General features: G+C 41.1%; 1 protein-coding gene across 2 annotated transcripts in view; it reads left to right on the top strand.

The window, feature by feature from the left end:
* Window positions 1-16,131, top strand: part of ZDHHC3 (zinc finger DHHC-type palmitoyltransferase 3) — a 40,539-nt gene extending 24,408 nt beyond the window's left edge. Inside the window, exons 5-7 of one of the 2 annotated variants that reach the window (XM_054020162.1) lie at window positions 724-805; window positions 5,280-5,410; window positions 15,422-16,131. In XM_054020162.1, the coding sequence (XP_053876137.1) occupies window positions 724-805; window positions 5,280-5,410; window positions 15,422-15,661 (453 nt within the window). In that variant the 3' untranslated portion in view covers window positions 15,662-16,131. Of the gene's footprint in view, window positions 1-723; window positions 806-5,279; window positions 5,411-8,632; window positions 9,683-15,421 lie in introns of those variants that run through there. The other variant, XM_054020161.1, reaches the window with a different exon arrangement.
* Window positions 16,132-18,974: the final 2,843 nt, after the last annotated feature.

Here is an 18,974-nt window from a genome sequence, read left to right as displayed (position 1 = left end):
TTTTTAAATTTCAGTGAAAATGGTTTAGCTATTTTTCAGAATGAGATCAAGGAAAAACACATTTTGCCAATAGTAAAAATAAAACCAAAAACTTACAACTGTTACACTGAAAAGCCCTAGCACCTCCATGCTTTGGAACAGCGACTTGAAATTTGACAGTGTTGTCCTGGTATCAGGGATGTGTCGTTTGCTATCTCCCTGAAAATCCACCCAAATTTGGCCAAGCTATGAGCCTCTAAAAATCTCATTTTGCACATTATCAGTAGAGACTATATTGTGCAGTAGAGACTACAAATAGTATATGAAAGGAAACATGGCCTTGTGGGTAGATAGCTGAACTGGAATTCAGGAAACCTGGGTTCTGTTCCCAGCTCTGCTGTTGTCCTGCTGGGTGACCTTGGGCAAGTCACTGCATCTCTCTGCCTCAGTTTCCCTATCTGTGAAATAGGAATGATGATACTGACCTCCTTTGTATGACCATCCTTTTATTGATTAAAAGTGCTATATAAGGGCTAGGTGGTGTTATCATATAACAAGATTGTATCAGAATGCATACACACAAGGGGGCCAAATTAAGGCTGTCTACCTTAGTTTTGGCATTTCCTAATTTTTGAGTGCTTGACTTTGCAACCGTAACATTTTAAATGTAGTTTATTTGGACATATGTGTATAAGCAGCTTTTACAGCTATGCTTAAAAATATTTTAAATACATTGTGTTTCAGATGTATATAGCACTAATTTCCATGCATGCCCTAATCATGGTGGGATTTCACTTCCTGTATTGCTTTGAAGAAGACTGGACAAGTGAGTATTGACGAAGTATTCCTTTCAAATACCAAATTAACCTGTAGAGAAAGCATTGTGATATAGTTTAGGGGAACGGCAGCTTTTTTTACTGCTAGTTGTCAGAGAATGCTGTTAATATTATGAGCTACTTTTTATTTTTGTGACCATTCCTGGAATTTTAAAATTCCATCTATCCTGTTAGGAATTTTCTGTCATGAAGGGTTAAGTCCTACTTAAACACACACCATACATAACCTGGAGAACAGATAGACTCTTAAGGTTCCATGTCAGTACATAGGAAAAAATTAGTGTTTACATGAATTTGTCACTGATAATTCCTGCATGCTAAAGTGAGACGGGGAGAATGCATGTGCTCTTTTTAAATCAGGTAATGGAAACCATCCCTGCAAAACTGTTGAGAAAACTGATCAGCTCAGATGCAAAAATGCACTCTCACGTGTTCAAACAACTTCCCCTACCCTCCAAAAACAAAAAACACCTCATGCTGGAAAAGTCAATGAGTAGAATTTTACAAAGCTGCTTTAAACCATCAGGTTTAATCCACAGTAGTTAGGTAGATTGATTTATTTTTAAAAAGAGCCAGGGCTTGAGAAATCCACTTGCCAATACCAAGTAGAAAAGTTTACCTTGGGGGGGGGGGAGGGGGGGGAGAGAGAGAGAGTGTGTGTGTGTGTGTGTGTGTGTAAGTAAAATCTTACAAATGGGAACTAATGCATTGCAAACCTGCAGCTCATAACTTTGCCAGGCAGGCACAGAGTTAACCTGATAAAATCTGGAGCTGCCCAATGTGGGCAGAAGGAGGCTGTGAAGGTGGTAAAATAAAGACGGGTTCCTTTCCCTCTCCAAAATAATCAGGCTCTAGAGAGCTCATAATGAGCGTGCTCCTTTTCTTCTTCAGGTATGGAATCCCTGAGCAGGATTCAGGGATAGGACCCTGGTAGAAAGCAGCTGGGAGGTGCACCTGAGCTTCTGTTGTTACTGCTGGTCCTGGACCCTATTGATGGGGTCCTCATCTTTTGTATTGGCCTCTGGGTATTAGGTGTCTGGTAAAATTTAGAATCCTTGGTCAGGGCAATATCTGCAAGTGGCTTACTTGTGGGTAGAGAACTGTTTTTAAGCAGTTCTCATTATTGGATTTCACAGAACTTTGAGAATATATTAGAATGAATTCATAAGCTAGTAATTAAATTTTGTTTGTTGTATCATTTTTCTTTTTTCTTATTTCCCCCTCACTTTCCTAGACTCATAGAAATGCAGGGCTGGATGAGACCTCAGGTGGTCATCATGTCCAGCCCCCTGCACTGAGGAAGGACCACATAAATCTAGACTATCCCTGACAGGTGTTTGTCCAACCTGTTACAGAGCTTAATTACACTTATAATTAGAAGGTTTTTCCTAATATCTAATCTAAATCTCCTTTGCTGAAGATTAAACCCATTTCTTCTTGTTCTACCTTCAGTGGACATGGAGAACAATTGATCACATTCCTCTTTATAGTGGCCCTAGCATATTTGAAGATTATCTGGTCCCCTCTTTGTCTTCTTTTCTCAAGACTAATAGATCAGGTTTTCTAAACCTTTACCAATTTTGTTGCTTTTCTCTTGATTCTCTCCAGTTTATCAATATCTTTCCTACACTGTAATGCCCAGAATTGGATGCACTACTCCAGCTGAGGGCTCACCAGTGCCAAGAAGAGCAGGACAATGCTATTAGTCTTTTTTGCAACTGTATCACATTATTGACTCATTCAGTTTGTGATCTACTGTCACACTCAGAGCCTTTTCAGCAGTTATAACCACCTAGCCAGTTATTCCCCATTTTGTAATTGAGCATTTGATTTTTCCTCTTTAAGTTCTTTGCACTTATCTTTATTATATATCATCTTGTTCAATTCAGATCAATTCTCCAATTTGTGAAGGTTGTTTTGAATTCTAATCCAGTCCTACAAAGTGCTTGCAACCCCTCCCAGTGTGGTATCTTCCACAAATGTTCTAAGCATACATTCCTCCGTTATCAAAATACTGAATAATACCAGATCCGGGACTGACCCTGTGGGACCCCACTAGATATGTCTTCCCAGTTTGATATCAAAGCATTGATAACTATTCTTTGAGTACGGTGTCTCACCCATCTTTATAGTAATTTAATCTAGACTGCATTTCCCTAGTTTGCTTATGAGAATGTCATGTGGGACTATGTCAAAGACGTACTAAAATCAGGATATCATGTCTATAACTTCCCCTCATCCATTAGGCTAGTAACCCGTCAAAGAAGGAAATTAAGTTAGTTTGGCATGACTTGTTCTTGACAAATCCATGCTGGCTATTCCTTATAACCCTGTTATCCTCCAGGTGTTCACAAATTGATTGTTTAATAATTTGTACCAGTATCTTTCCAGGTATCAAAGTTAGGATGACTGGTCTATAATTCCCCCCTAGTCCTCATTGTTCCTGTTTTAAAGATAGGTGCTATGTTTGCCCTTTGCAGTTGTCTGGGACCTCCCCAACTTCCATGAGTTCTCAAAGATAATTCCAATAGTTCCAAGATTGCTTCAGCTAGTTCCTTAAGTGTGCTAGGATTAATTTCACCAGGCCCTGCTGACTTGAATACAGCCAACTTATCTTAATCGTCTTTAACCGTTTCTTTCCCTACTCAGCTTGCATTCCTTCCCGTTGTTGTTAGTATTACTTGTGTTCAGTATCTGCTCATCATTACCCTTTTTAGTGGAGACTGAAGCAAAACAGGCATTAAACACCTCTGCCTTCTTGGTGTCATCAGTTATTAGCTCTCCTTCCCTACTAAATAGAGGACCTATACTTTCCTTCATTTTTTTTCTCTTGCTCCTAATGTATTTAAAGAACCTCCTCTTCTTTGCCTTTTATGTCCCTCACTACGGACTTATGCCTTAGACTTTCTGATTTTGTCCCTACATTCTTATGCTGTTCTTTTGTACTTCTCATTAGCAATTGGTTCATGTTTCCTCTTTTTGTAGGATTCCTTTTTGATTTCCAGGTCATTAAACAACTCCTGATGGAACCATATTGGCCTCTTACTATTCTTCCTGTCTTTCCTTTGGATCAGGATAGTTTGCAGTTGCACCTTTAATAATGTCTCCTTGAGAAACTTCCAGCTCTCCTGAACTACTTTTTCCCCTTAGATTTTTTTTCCCCATGGGACCTTATATACCACTTCTCTGAGTTTGTTAAAGTCTGCTTTTTTGAAGTCCATTTTCCTTATTTTGCTCCTCTGACTCCTTCCTTTCCTTAGAATTATAAAACTTATCATTTCATGATCACTTTCACCCAAATTGCCTTCCACCTTCAGATTCGTTACCAATTCCTTCCTGTTAGTCAGAATTAATCTAAAATGGTTGTGTCCCCGCTCATCTCCCCCCCCCCCCCCCCCCGGTTACTTCCTCCGCTATCTGAAACAAAAAGTTGTCCCCAGTACACTCCAAGAACTTTATAGGAAATTTTGTGTTTTGCTGTATTACTTTTCCAACAGGTGTCTGGGTAGTTAAAGTCTCCCATTACTACAAGGTCTTGTGTTTTGGATATTTCTGTTGTTTGTTCAGGAAATGCCTCATCGATATTTGTCTACCTGATTTGGAGGTCTATAGTAGACCCCCTACTGTGACATCACTCCTACTTTTTTACCCCTTTTTTCTTTACCCAGAGACTTTCTGCCCCTCACCTCCTTGTGAACCTCAGAACAGGTTTATATATTCTTGATGTATGATGCAACACCACCTCCCTGTCTCTTGACAGTTCTTCCTGAACAAGCTATATCCCTCTATACCAATATTCCAGTCATAAGACTTTCACAGCTACCCTTTTAAACCCTGTTTAACCTTGCAGGGACATTGCAGTATAGATAAACCTTATAGGGGAAAGGGGATGGGTTTGAGAGAACCAAGAATATATAACCCTTCTCAGCCTTCAAAAGTCAGTTATGAAAGGAACATGCTGTGCTTTTTATAATGGACAATTGGTGCTACAGAAGTAATCTTCTCTGGTTTCTTCTGTGTCCTCACCATTAACTTGAGGTGCCTTTTCCTAATTGACTTCATCATAGAGAAAATTAGTAAAAACTCTACAGATAGAATGTGCAAGTGGTAGGGTCCAGGTGAGAGCACTGGAGGGGGGCTTAGTTGGAAAAGAAAATTGCATGCCATACATATCACAGCACAAGTTTCTTTTTCTTCAAATTAACAGTACTAATTATCTCAGTATCCCACTTCCTTGGGAATCACATACCCTTTCTGTAGGCCTCTGATTATGGCGGTCATGTCAGTTTCTTATTTTGATAGGAGAACTTTGTTTGACAAACTGTTGAGAACTTGAGATAATCTGATACGTAATATCAATGGCAGAATTTACTGCTTAGTAACACGTTTGTAGTTTTACGTGTGGGCTTTGTTCCTTAGTCCCTTATTTTTGAGTATTCATTGTTTTGTCGTATGTTTTCACAGAATGCAGCTCCTTCTCTCCACCAACTACAGTGATCCTTCTTATCCTCTTGTGTTTTGAGGCTCTCTTGTTTCTCATCTTCACATCTGTAATGTTTGGGACCCAGGTACACTCCATCTGCACTGATGAAACGGTGAGTTCTCCATGGTCTTGCGTTCTCCTGCTCACAGTTGTAAGATCTGTGAAATGTCATGTGGTTCTGCTTCACTGCCTTAGCATGCATGGAGCCTTTGGGGCTGATATAAAGCAGACTAAGCCTGCACAGTGGCTGAGGTCACTCCTGGATGGCTAGCATAAGAAGTTGGGTAGTGTGGGGATGTTGCAACTACAGCAACAGTGAGTGATATTTTTATCTTAACAAGCATAAGTAACTGGGATTACTCTGCAGAGAGTTTCACCCCAGTGGAATGGGGAATCTTAGACAACAGACTCCCTGTGGAGTGTTTGCTGCTAAGGAATCATTAAAGATTCCAGTGGGTAGTACCTAATGTTACTATTTACAGTTTCAAGTGTTGAAAAGCAAAGATGAGACCAGTGCGATGGAAAAAAGAATTTTGTTTTGTAAATTTCCAGTTTAGGCTTTTCTATAATTTACTTAATCGGGAGCTCTCTGCAGCTACACAGAAGTTCAGCACCCTTGCTGTGCTCCACAGCCATGAAAGCTATCCAGGATGCTAAGGCAACAATGTGGAGCTTACACAGAAACACTGGAGTCCCTTGTTCAGCACTGCATCCTGCCCTCTTCTTCAAAGGTGAAGTCCCTGACTGGTAATAGTACTTTTACCCCCTTGAGAATATCACCAGACTTCACCAGTCATGCTCAGGGTATCTGTCATAGCTTAACAGAAGTCTAAGCCCTTCCCTGATTGGGTAGGTTGGGGGAAGTGACAACCTTAAAGGGGCCACTGCTGAGTGTCTTAGTGCAGGGGTTTCCCAACTTTTTTCCCCTGAGCTGCAGTGGGCACTGTGGCCCTCTGTTAACACGTGTCTGTCAGAGAGAGGGGCACCGCGGGGTCCCTCGCCTCAGCAGGGACCAGGGCCAGCAAGAGGCCAAAGGGGCCACTGCCAGCCCCTGCCAACGCCTTTTGCCTCAGCAGCCTGCTGAGTGCCTTGAGCTCATCACCTGGCAGCCCTGCCCGTCACCCACCCAACACACTGTCATGTCTCACAGGCACCCCCTGCCGGGAACGAGGGAAGGGCTCGGGGGCCGCCTGTGTCGGGCAGAGGCAAGAGCCCAGGTTGGGCCCAGCCATTAACTGATGGTCCCGATCACAGCACTGTCCAAGTGGGAACAGAGCAGCACTGCCGAGCCCCTGTCCCGGGGGCAGAGGGGAGGGCGAAGGCCTGATTCTCCAGGGGGCCCGACAGTGACGGAGCCATCCAACTGCCCGGGGAGCCGGTCACCTCTCAGAGCTGGCCCCTTCTCCTCACCCTCCGCCCATCGCTTGGTGGCTCTGCTTCGCCCTCTGCCACCCGCCAGCGGCACTGGGCTCTTCCGGCCCTGGGCAGGGGCCATCACCAGCCACCACTCCACCAACGTATACAGTTTGCAGGGCAATGCCCTCCCAAGCTCCGCCCATGGCAGACTGCCCGGGACTGTCGATGGGCTGCAGCCCACAGTATGGTAACCCCTGTGTTTAGTGGGCAAGTCTAAGGACAGTTTAAACAAATTTAGAATCTGGCATTCAGGACCATGCAAGAGCAGTCTGCTTCTCTCAGCTCTTCATTCCCCAGCTAGTTTCATGACACTTGCATTCAGGTCTGCTTTGTTCCAGGAAAGTTGCAGATATTTTCTGCTGAGTAAGGTCCAGGAGAGTGTATTGCTGAACAACTAGCTCCTACCAAGATTAAAATTTATCAGCTTATATAAATTAATGGTGGTGTCTCTGAAGTCATTACTGAATTTTCAACAAATACAGGCCAAAATTTTCAAACTTGGGTACCTAAAGCTAGGCACTTAAATAAGTGCCCGGATTTTCGTACATGCTGGGCATCTTTAGAAATAGTCACATATATCATTTTTGTACATATGGATATAGGTTCCTGAATATAGAATCCTGAGTTTTTAAAGGTAGGGGCAGGGCTTTTATTCTTTTACAACTTTCTTCTATGCCACCCGTGTTACACATCATTGTCAATTTGTTAGCATCAAGGTTGCGTCTATCTGGCATGTGATTCTTATGTTGAGGAACACTTAGAAATGAAATGCTTTTAAATGTGGTCTTTTTTACTTCTTTTACCTTGCATCTTGTTGGGGTGGAGCAAGTTTCCTCCAATACAGACTAGAGCTCTGAGAATCTCCTCTCCTCACCCCACCCTCTCATATATACCCCACAGTGGTGATCCTCTTCTGCTAGAAAAGGACTAGAATCAGTTTCTGACAGAACCTGAAATTTTGCTCCTTGTGTTACCTATGGAGATGGCATCACCTCTTTGGAGCTGCCCACACTCCTGCTTGCACGTAACTTTCAGGACTGGGAGTTCAAGACACGCACTTGTTCTACAGTGCACTGAGCTGCAGTGCAGGGGATGCATGTATTGACAATACACGGGAAGAAGATGATTTTGCCAAAAGGCCCTAAATTAAAGACTGGAACGGTCTGCCCATTACAGATAGCCAGAATCAAGGATTGTCATTCTCTACTGAAAGCAAAACCAAACAATGCATTTATAGCAACAAGAGCTATATGTTTAAGACCTAATTTATTTTATGGATTGCAAATATAATAAGGATTTTTTTACATGATTAAGAACTGTTTCAACTGATTGCTTGAAAGCCTATTTTTGCTCTCCCTCTAATCTTTACTAAACCAATATCCATTTTTTCTCTCCGTTCAGTATACTTATTTAACTCTTTCGCCCTGCTGTCTGCCCGCGCATGTTATGGCAGCAGTTTTAAGAGGCACTGGGTACGTTCAGCCATGCTGAACATAGGCCATTTCCTGAACTTGCATGATGAATCTGGGAACATTATAGGGATTATCTTGGTTTTTTTTTTGTCTGCAAACATATAAATGGGTTCATATAAAACTTTCCCTTATCCAACTTAGGCATATGTAATGCTTTCATGCAATAAAAGTACATGTTGTATTTCTGTTTTAAAATTGACATGTGACAATTGTAGGGTATTTTTTAAAGGTTTGAGCATATTTTTAAATGTGATTTTAAAAAATGGCAATAATTTTGTTTTCCAAGGAATATTTCCTATCCTTTTTTAAAGGAAAGGCTCTCAATAGGTAAATTTGTATTTTCTTACTCCATCCATGTGATTAGGGGTAATTGAGAGATCCTTTTCCTGAAAGCAGAACCACAGCAATTAAGTGCTTGACTGAAAGTGTAATATTTCTGTTTTCAGGGAATAGAACAATTGAAAAAGGAAGAGAGAAGATGGGCTAAAAAAACAAAATGGATGAACATGAAAGCAGTATTTGGCCATCCGTTCTCTATAGCATGGCTTAGCCCATTTGCTACTCCAGACCAAGGAAAGGCAGACCCATACCAGTATGTGGTCTGAAGAATTTCCACTAAAATAAAACCACATTTCAGCACTACTGTTGTATAATTTTTATATGAATGTTTAAAACAAAACGTAAAACAGAAACTCTTTTTATGTCTATTAAAGGCTGTTCGTTGCAGAGAAAAAAAAAAAAGCCCTGTATTCTGCAATTTTAGATAATACTATGTCTCTGGTGGCTGAAGTGTCTTCTTTTTTTTCTGTTTTTTTTTGTTTTGTTTTGTTTAACTTGTTAACTTTACTGGCCTTTGTTTCTATCTGCTTCCTGTATGGCATAATTAATGTGAAGGAGACCCTCTTTCTCTGTTGTGCCTGTCTCTGCTAACCGAGTAGACTGTAATGCTGTCTCTAGACTGTGAGGGTATCTGTGTAAGTGCCAACAGTGCCATCTTCCTACACAGATATCTTTGGACTTCCTAATGGTGTGTACAGCTCTGACTGGGCAATGAGTTTCTTTCATAAAAGAGGACGTTAGCTGAGAAATAGACACTTTGCTTACTGAACATTGAAAGGTGGAAGATGAGGGTGTGATGCTGTGCAAGAGCCAATTAATAGTGTGGTCACATGCAGTTAAAGTATTTAAAACAAATGTTGCCAATACCACCTTTTTTGTTTCCAGAGACAAAACCGATTCCATCTTTCTGGCATTCTTTTGTCTGCTCCCTCCCTTGTAAGTAGGAAACGTTTCCCCTCTAGGGAAAATATGGCAACTTTGGTGGAAGACTCTCTTAATTAAATGCCTTACACTTAGAGGAAAAAAGAAATTTCATTTTAAAACTCTTAGGATCATCTTTCAGAGTAACAGCCGTGTTAGTCTGTATCCGCAAAAAGAAGAACAGGAGTACTTGTGGCACCTTAGAGACTAACAAATTTATTAGAGCATAAGCTTTCGTGGACTACAGCCCACTTCTTCGGATGCATATAGAATGGAACATATAATGAGGAGATATATATACACACATACAGAGAGCATAAACAGGTGGGAGTTGTCTTACTAACTCTGAGAGGCCAATTAATTAAGAGAAAAAAAAAAAAAAAAAACTTTTGAAGTGATAATCAAGCTTACAGACAACCCCCCAACCTAAAGCAAATACTCACCAGCAACCACACATCACTGAACAAAACCACTAACCCAGGAACCTATCCTTGTAACAAACCCCGATGCCAACTCTGTCCACATATCTATTCAAGTGACATCATCATAGGACCTAATCACATCAGCCATACCATCAGGAGCTCGTTCACCTGCACATCTACCAATGTGATCTATGCCATCATGTGCCAGCAATGCCCCTCTGCCATGTACATTGGCCAAACCGGACAGTCTCTACGCAAAAGAATTAATGGACACAAATCTGACATCAGGAATCAAAATACTCAAAAACCAGTGGGAGAACACTTTAACCTGTCTGGTCATTCAGTGACAGACCTGCGGGTGGCTATATTACAACAGAAAAACTTCAAAAACAGACTCCAAAGAGAGACTGCAGAGCTAGAATTGATATGCAAACTAGACACAATCAACTCCGGTTTGAATAAGGACTGGGAATGGCTGAGCCATTACAAACGTTGACTATCTCCCCTTGTAAGTACTCTCACACTTCTTATCACACTGTCTGTACTCGGCTAGCTTGATTATCACTTCAAAAGTTTTTTTTTTTTTTTTTTCTCTTAATTAATTGGCCTCTCAGAGTTAGTAAGACAACTCCCACCTGTTTATGCTCTCTGTATGTGTGTATATATATCTCCTCATTATATGTTCCATTCTATATGCATCCGAAGAAGTGGGCTGTAGTCCACGAAAGCTTATGCTCTAATAAATTTGTTAGTCTCTAAGGTGCCACAAGTACTCCTGTTCTTCTTTTTAGGATCATCTTGTTTGTGTATGTCTGTCTTTGATAAATAAGCTGTTGAAGTGATGCCTACTCAACAGTGTGAACATGACAACTTGCCATAAAAGCGTAGCACTGATGGTTTGTGTAGGTCTACCTGAACAATTAATTTTCTGTTCTTAGGACCCTCCATCTTTATAACTTTGTAAATCTCTTATGTTTATACATATAAATATTTTAAATTGGGAAATGTCAGTGTTAAGGAGTATGCATGCCTACTGTCATGATTGTGTGGATAGTAAACTATGTGCAGTAAATGGTTGACTGAGGGAGGGACAGAGGGCATTCCATCAAAAACAAATTCAGGTAAAACTAAATCTTATGTGACTGAAACTAATTTTTTTTGTATCTGGGCAGGAATTTTATTATATTCTGAATCATTTTGAAAAGGGGCCGTTAGCATAGTGCCAGTGGGACCCATCAATCAATCATAAACAAAGGAAAAATGTAAATAAGCTGTAGCCATGGATTCCGGTGTAACCTTTTCATTTTTTAAAAACACTTTTATTTTGGAAAATGACCTATTAGGCTGAATCGAAGCCATGGGGGAGGGAAATACGGGGAGGAAAAGGCTAGTGGATCTGTCTCACTTTGAAAGTAATGTGAATGCTGCATCTTTTCAATTCTGTCAATGCTTCCATATGGAAAACAAATGCAATAAAACTTTTCCAAAAACTGTTTCTGCTCCTTTCTTACTCTAAATGTTTGCACAATTTGTAGTGCCTCTTTAAATTTTCATCTTCAGCCAAGCTGGGAGAAGCATGAAGGTTAAGTAACTTTGGTGCTCAGTTTTAAAGTTTAAAAATTAGTTAATCAGTAATGCACTGTTAGCTATTTAACTACTTTTAGGTGGTTAAATTGCTATCATTGACTGCATCCAGAGGGTAAACAGTCCCCATATTTTCCTCTTGCATGCTGAGGCGTAAATCCACAATAGTGTTCATATCATCTCAATTTGTTGCTATAGGAATGCACACAGGATTATATGATCTCATTGTATGCTTCAATAGGAGACATTGGTGGAAGAAAGATGCCTTTAGCATGCACACAGTTCTTTAAAAAAGTCCTGTCTTTCTGCTCCTGCAACTGTCCCTTATTTTTCTTTATGATCGATCTCTACTGGGAAAGCCATTGTCATGTGTGTGTCTGAAACCCCCAGAATATGTTTACTTCTTTAATTCTAATTTGTGGTATGACGGGATTTGATTAGTGCTGCTGTCTAGTTAAAAATCATGGGCCAGATCCTCAGCGGGTATAAACTGGCTTAGCCTGTGGGAGTGTGGAGGTTTGTTGATTTACACCTGCTGAGACTCTGGCCCTGTAACATTTTAAAAACACAATCCAGTATGTTAATCCAGATTATGAAAACTGAAAATGAAAACACGTATTTTTGCTAAATTGGTTTACCTTTTACCATTTCTCTGACTGGCAAGTTCCAGTTTGAATTCATTTCTGCCTTTCTCATGCATTGTAGAAATTATATTTACATGCCACAGCGTTGTTTACATGAGTAGCTAAAATGCCAGAACATTTTATTGGACTTAAATCTGGTAAACTTTTTTTATCCCAAATCCAAATGTTGTCAGACAATGGTTATTTTGAGGATAACTGTTGTAATTACATATAATTTAAATATTACATTGTATATTTTCTAATATAGTACACTTTTCTTTTAACTGAAATTTCAAAACACCTTTTAGAAATACCCATGGTTTTCTCTATTTCCAGAACTGTATATATATCTGACAGTGACCAATGGTCTGTCATTTTACTGGAAACCACTGCTTTAGACCATCCTGACAGCAGCACAGGTGACACCACATTAGACCAGGACACAGAGTTTTAATAGTCCAGTGATCTCCATGTCTTGAATACACATGTTAAATGGATTGCTGTGCACTGCACAATATGATTATCTGATTAACTGCACTCTAATTAGCACAACCTCTTGTTGACCTTGTGTACTGTATGACAGCCTAAATTACTAGATAATGCATGTATCAGAGGGGTAGCCGTGTTAGTCTGAATCTGTAAAAAGCAACAGAGGGTCCTGTGGCACCTTTGAGACTAACAGAAGTACTGGGAGCATAAGCTTTCGTGGGTAAGAACCTCACTTCTTCAGATGCAATAATGCATGGGATCTAAAATTTAAAAAAAAAAATGCTACCGAAAAGTTAAAGGGCTGTTACTCCAGTTCACCATAGAAACTGTGAAAAAGGAATTAACACAATGGTGAATCAGGCCTATAGGCTCTTCTGTTTGGGAATCAGTTTAAGCAGTAGAAAAAGAGCTTGGTTTCCCATCTCTTCCCTTTCTCTTACACACACTTGCACTAGTTCTTAAAAATAAATGCCATAAACAGCAGTGAGGATAGTAATGGTTTGGTTCTAACTCTGCAGATAGCTTCCGGGTTTGTTAGCAAACTACAGAGAACCTAAACTTGCTTCTGTGCTTTAAGCTGAAAAGTCCTTCAAGCTCACCACCCCAATAGCGCAATTGCAGGACTCCGAAGCAGACTTGCTTAGTTTCTCACGGGGACATGAACAATAGTTTTAAATTGGGCTAGAAAGGCATTGCTTTTCTCTGTGAATATTGCCTGTCTCCAGTACAGCTTGACAGAAGAACAGAAGCTGAGCACCATACTCACCAAGCAGCAATAATAGTAATGATGCCTACGTTTGCAAGGGCTTCCTATTGGAATGTATAATATGTTGTCAAAGCTCATCCCTTCTGCAAGCTGTTTAGGCCACGGGCATTCTCAAAGGTCTTTTTTAAAATTCTGGCTTATGGACTTGTGTCAACAAATGGAAAACTTCTCTAAATAAACTCTGAAAAAGGTTCCAGTTTAATGCACAGAATTGCATGGTGGTCTTCCTCTCCTGCCTGCCTATACCAAATCTCTATTTTGAAACTACAACTGCCACTAGCTGAAAACCTATACAATAACTCCTCACTTAACGTTGTAATTATGTTCCTAAAAAATCCGACTTTAAGTGAAACAACGTTAAGAGAATCCAATTTCCCCATAAGAATGAATGTAAATGGGGGGGCTAGGTTCCAGGGAATATTTTTTTTTGCCATACAGTATAGTACTATAATTGGGAGGTACCCCCGCCTTACCCCGCACAGGCACAGCCCACGGGCACTGGAGACAATGAGGCAGGCAAGGAGGCTGAAGGTGCTGTAGGCTAGGAGAAGCACCTTGTGCAGCAGCAGGGGCAGCTTCCCCTACTCTACAAGCACCAAGGGCGGGGAGCTCAACCCTCAGCCTGCCCACACCACGCCTTCCCCCAAGCCCCCACCCTTAACTCACCTCTTCTCCCTCTCCTCCTCCCCCTTTACTCCACATGCCACATCCTCACTCCTCCTTCCCCTGCCTCCTGCCCGTGGCAATCCGCTGGCTTGCAGCGTTCAGGAGGCAGGAGCGAGGACTCGGCACGCAGGCTCCCCCTCCCGAACGCCGCAAGCCAGCGGATTGCCGCAGGCAGGAGGGAGGTGCGCCGTGTCCTCACTCCTCCCCCATCGCTCCTGCCAGTGGCAATCCGCTGGCTTGCGACATTCAGGGGGCCGGAGAAACGAGGATGCGGTGCACCTCCCCCCTCCATCCCCTGCCTCCTGCTGGTGGCAATCAGCTGGTTTGCGGCATTTGGGAGGCAGAGGAGGGAGGGGGAGCCTGCGGGCCGAGTCCTCGCTCCTCCCCCCCGAATGCTGCAAGCCAGCTGATTGCCACAGGCAGGAGGCGGGGGGAGGAGGGGGAAGGCGCTGATCCACAGGGTCTGTCGGTGGGCGGGAGGCACTGTTGCGGGGGTGAGGGGTGTAGGGGAGCTAATAGGAGGGCTGCCATCTGTAGACAAAGCAGGCATCCAAATGACATTATAGCGAAGCATTGCACAACTTTCAATGGAGCATATTCTGTAATTGAGCAGGGACGTAAGATCAAAACATTAAGCGAGAGGACATTAAGTGGGGAGTTACTGTATCACATTATTTATCAGGCCTACTACTTGTAAAGTGGTGGTTACACTCTGATGATATAAAAGTAAAGCCTGAGATGATTTTTCGGCCAAGTTCTCCTGAAAGAATCTATGGATAATTAGAGAACCAGTAGAATTATAACATCACAATAATGAGAAGAAAGTATTCTTAGTCAGACTCTGTTCCTATATAGCTTTAGCAGAGTTCTGAGAGAAGATCTTTAATAAAGACCCAATATCTTTAATTAAGGATGGGGGAAGTTCTTACTCTAGATTTATTATTTGTTTCAGTAAATCTAGGCTGCCCATTTATGGACCAGAGCCCTGTTGTGATAGGCACTAAACAAACACACAACAAAAGGACAGTTTGTGGCCCAAAGAACTCACAATTTAAGGCTATGTCTACACTAGAGAGCTTACAGCGGTACAGCAGTACTGCTGCAGCTGTGCCACTGTAAAGTCTCCTGTGTAGCCGCTCCATGCCGACGGGAGAGTGCTCAAAATATTAAGAATCTTTTACTGCAAGAATGGCATAGAAAATTGTTCTCCTCTGCAGATTTGTGTGTACGCGCGCCAAACTTGGAAACTGAATTCAATCAGTAAAATATAAAACAAAACATTTTGCCCTGCCTTCAACGGAGATTGCAACACAGTCAGTAGTATGGCTACAGATATTATGTATGCATATGCATGCGCCCCTATAGTAATGGCTGCTGATCATTGCCAGTAATAAATTATAAAAATATCTTCTTTTTCGTCTACAGGGTATCGAGCGCCTTAAGAATCAGACGCCTACTTGGGAAAAAGTCAGAAGCTGGGAAGGGATGAAACTGGCTTTTGGTGGCGATTTCTCCCTGAGCTGGTTCAATCCTTTTTCAGGCCTGAGTTGCAAAAAGGCTCCACCCTCTGGGGCGGCAGCAGTTCCTCCACCTGAAATAGTGACTGAAGAGGCTCTTGAGCAATTCTTGGAACAAGCGGCTGCTGTCCAAGTGTTACATGAATAAGCAAAATCCTCTCCAAAATGTCAACAAGCTCTCCGCTTTAATTAAATGTTTGCAGCCCAGATTTAGCTTTAAGGGGCCATGGTGCAGAAAACATCTGGACATATTTGTCCAGAAGTCAGGTGCAGTCCTAGTAGAAGTAATGCAAATCTCTATTGAATGCCCAACCAATGATGAAAGGTATAAGCTCTATTTCTCCCATTGGAAAGGTTTTATTAAGCAAAGAGCAATTGCCCAGCTTTGCACAGTTCCCAATTGTTTGTTCAAGGAGTGACTCCTTTTTTGGCTCAACAGGCATGGATGCTGCCTTTGACTTATGAGGTTCCCAGTTCAGGTTTCAGCTGTCTTAAAGTTCAGGGCAGATACAACAGATGGGCAAATTCATCCTGGTGTAACTCCACTGACATCACTGGAATTGTGCTGGGGATAAATTTAGCCCCGTGTAACTCCAGCTACTGCCTGAGATTCTTCTATTTGAGGGCCTGATCCAATGCCCATTCAAGTCAATGGGGGCCATTCCACTGACTTCTATGGGCTTTGAATCAGGCCCTAAGTCTGCAACAGTGGCAGACACAATAGGTGAATCTGGTATATCGCTACTGTTTGGTAAATACAACAGATGAATATGTGAATCTTGGTAGCACAGTAAATCTGCCAGATCAAGTCTTCATCAGTGTGTCATGAAATTGTACTCTACTGTTAATAGCAGGATTGCTTTTAAGAAGGAAACCTGCTTAGTTACAATAGTTTCCATTAAAGAGTGTATCTGACATGCTGTAATATTGCCTTAAATGTCAATATCTTAAATATTCAGCTGTCAATTCTTGGTAGAAGTTGACTTTTTAAAGGTGACCACTATGGAATACTTTAGATACTTACACATTTGTAGTTAGTAAATGGTTACATGACAATACATGCTAGATATAAAAGTTTTATTACCAAAAGTTGAAATGGTTAAACAGCTCATGAGTGGCAAAGTCATAAATGAGTTGTATGAGCCATCCTAAAAGGAGGCCAATAAAATCTTTTATATCAAACTACATTGTCCTACACAGATTCTATATTGCAAATGAATATGAATGAAGAAAAGTATATTTTAGACTTTTTTTTTTAAATGGTCTTTTTCTGTCATCTTTTCCTTGTAAAAACAGATACTTTAGTTACTGTCAATCTAATTCTATAGAACCTGGGGAAGCCATATTTTGGCCCTGCCACTAGCCTGTCAGGTGACCTTGGGCAAGTTGCTTCCCCTCTCAGTGCCTCAGTTTTTTTCTCTCTAAAACAGGAATAATGAAACATATCTCCTCTCTGAAGTGCATAGAAATCTATGGATGAAAGGCATTATGATATAAGAGGTAGGTGATATTTGTATTTATTAAAGAGATACCAGATGGAACCTATACCAACCAACCTGATTTGAAAAATGTTCAGAATTTAAAATAAAACAAAACCCCACGGCCTTAGTGTGTTATGACTTGACACACTAAGGAGTACTGAAAAGAGACTGTCTTTGTTCCAGTCCTCTGCTGTGGGTGAGGGTCACAATAAGTTAATCCCCTTATTATCTGATGTGGGTTAGTATGCCCGGACTCTGGCAGCTGCTACAAGCAGTTTGTTGAAAAACAGGAAAACTTTTTGAGCAAATATTTCAGAAAAGTTGCCCCCCCCCCCTTTTTTTTTTTAAATTGAGAAAATCTGAAACTTTTCTAGGTGCTCTAGTCAATAGGAATTAAGAATCAGGTTTGTTCCTCAATCTACAGCTTAGTTTAAAAGAAAATCTGCCCTCTGTATACTACGCTGTTTTGTCATCAGAAACAAACAGAATGTCTCTTCTGTAAACTGATCAGGATGTAGTTGTATCTGACTATAGTAAAGTGAGCAACTGTCACTTTTCTGCACTCAAAGTGCACTTGTATCTAGCAGTGCTTCAAAGCAAGAGGGCAAATAGGGACACTTAAGAAGCTACATGGGGAGTTAGCATGGGGGTGGGGAAGGGAATATTTAAGGAGGGAAAATAGGACTGGACCTTTTAACTCGTGTGTTGTAGTTCTGGCTTGGTGTTTGGCCTGAGGTAAGCCATTTAACCTTTCTGTCTTAGGCCATGTCCACACTTACAAGCTTACAGCGGCACAGCTGTACTGATACAGCTGTGCTGCTGTAAGAGTGCTCGTGTAGCCGCTCTATGCTGATGGAAGAGAGCTCTCCTGTCAACATAATAAAACCAGCTCCACGAGCAGCGATAGCTATGTCAATGGGAGAGTGTCTCCCGCTGACATAGCACTGTTCATACCAGCACTTACGCTGGCAACATTTATGTCACTTGGGGGTGTTTTTTTCACACTCTTGAGTGACAAAAGTTTTGCCGACATAAGTGCTAGTGTAGACATGGCCTTAGTTGCCCTAGCTGTAAAAAGGCGATGGCAACACTGGGTTATCTGAGGACTAATTAATGTTTGCAATGTAAATTACTTTGAAATGTTAAATCAGGGCTAATGAGGATTATTAGAATGGGAAATAGTATCTGTTTTGCTTGGGGAAAAATAGGAACAACTGGCACATGTGTTATGCTGAAATAAAATGATTGCAGGGACTGTACATTAATTATTTGTTAAAATAAATTTTTTTGGATAAGCCTCTGACTGTGCTGATACAAGCCATTCAGCTTTTTGAAGTCAGAGTGGTCATCATATAAAAACAGGCGTTAGTATGAGATTTCAGCTACTGTTTCTGACCTGCCTGAGAATACCAGGGGAAAGTAAAACATCCATTGACTTCAATGGTGCTAGGACTTCACCTTGTGAGACAGACTTATTTTTTCTTGGGTTTCGAAGGTGCTGCAGCTTCTTGGACATGAGCACAATCACAGCTTCTTTGGGAGTGGTGACCGTTTGAAGGGGATATATTTCTTCCCGCCCCCTTTTTTTTTTTTTAAACCTGTTCCTGCTCAATATGAATACAGGACTCTTGTATTTTACTAGGGCTGTCAAGCGATTAAAAAAATTAATCGGTATTAATTGCACAATTTAAAAAATTAATCACGATTAGTCACACTGTTAATAATATAATACCATTTATTTAAATATTTTTGATGTTTTCTACATTTTCAAATATTTATTTCAATTACAGCACAGAATACAAAGTGTACAGTGTTCACTTTATATTTATTTTTATTACAAATATTTGCACTGTAAAAAACAAAAGAAATAGTATTAAATAGTGTAAAACTTTAGAACCTCCAAGTCCAATCAGTCCTACTTCTTCTTCAGCCAATTGTTCAGACAAACAACTTTCTTTACATTTCATAGAATCATAGGGT

Source organism: Malaclemys terrapin, chromosome 2 (genome assembly GCF_027887155.1).
Source record: "Malaclemys terrapin pileata isolate rMalTer1 chromosome 2, rMalTer1.hap1, whole genome shotgun sequence".
NCBI classification, from domain to species: domain Eukaryota; kingdom Metazoa; phylum Chordata; order Testudines; family Emydidae; genus Malaclemys; species Malaclemys terrapin.
This window is presented reverse-complemented; position numbering and strand designations above follow the sequence as displayed.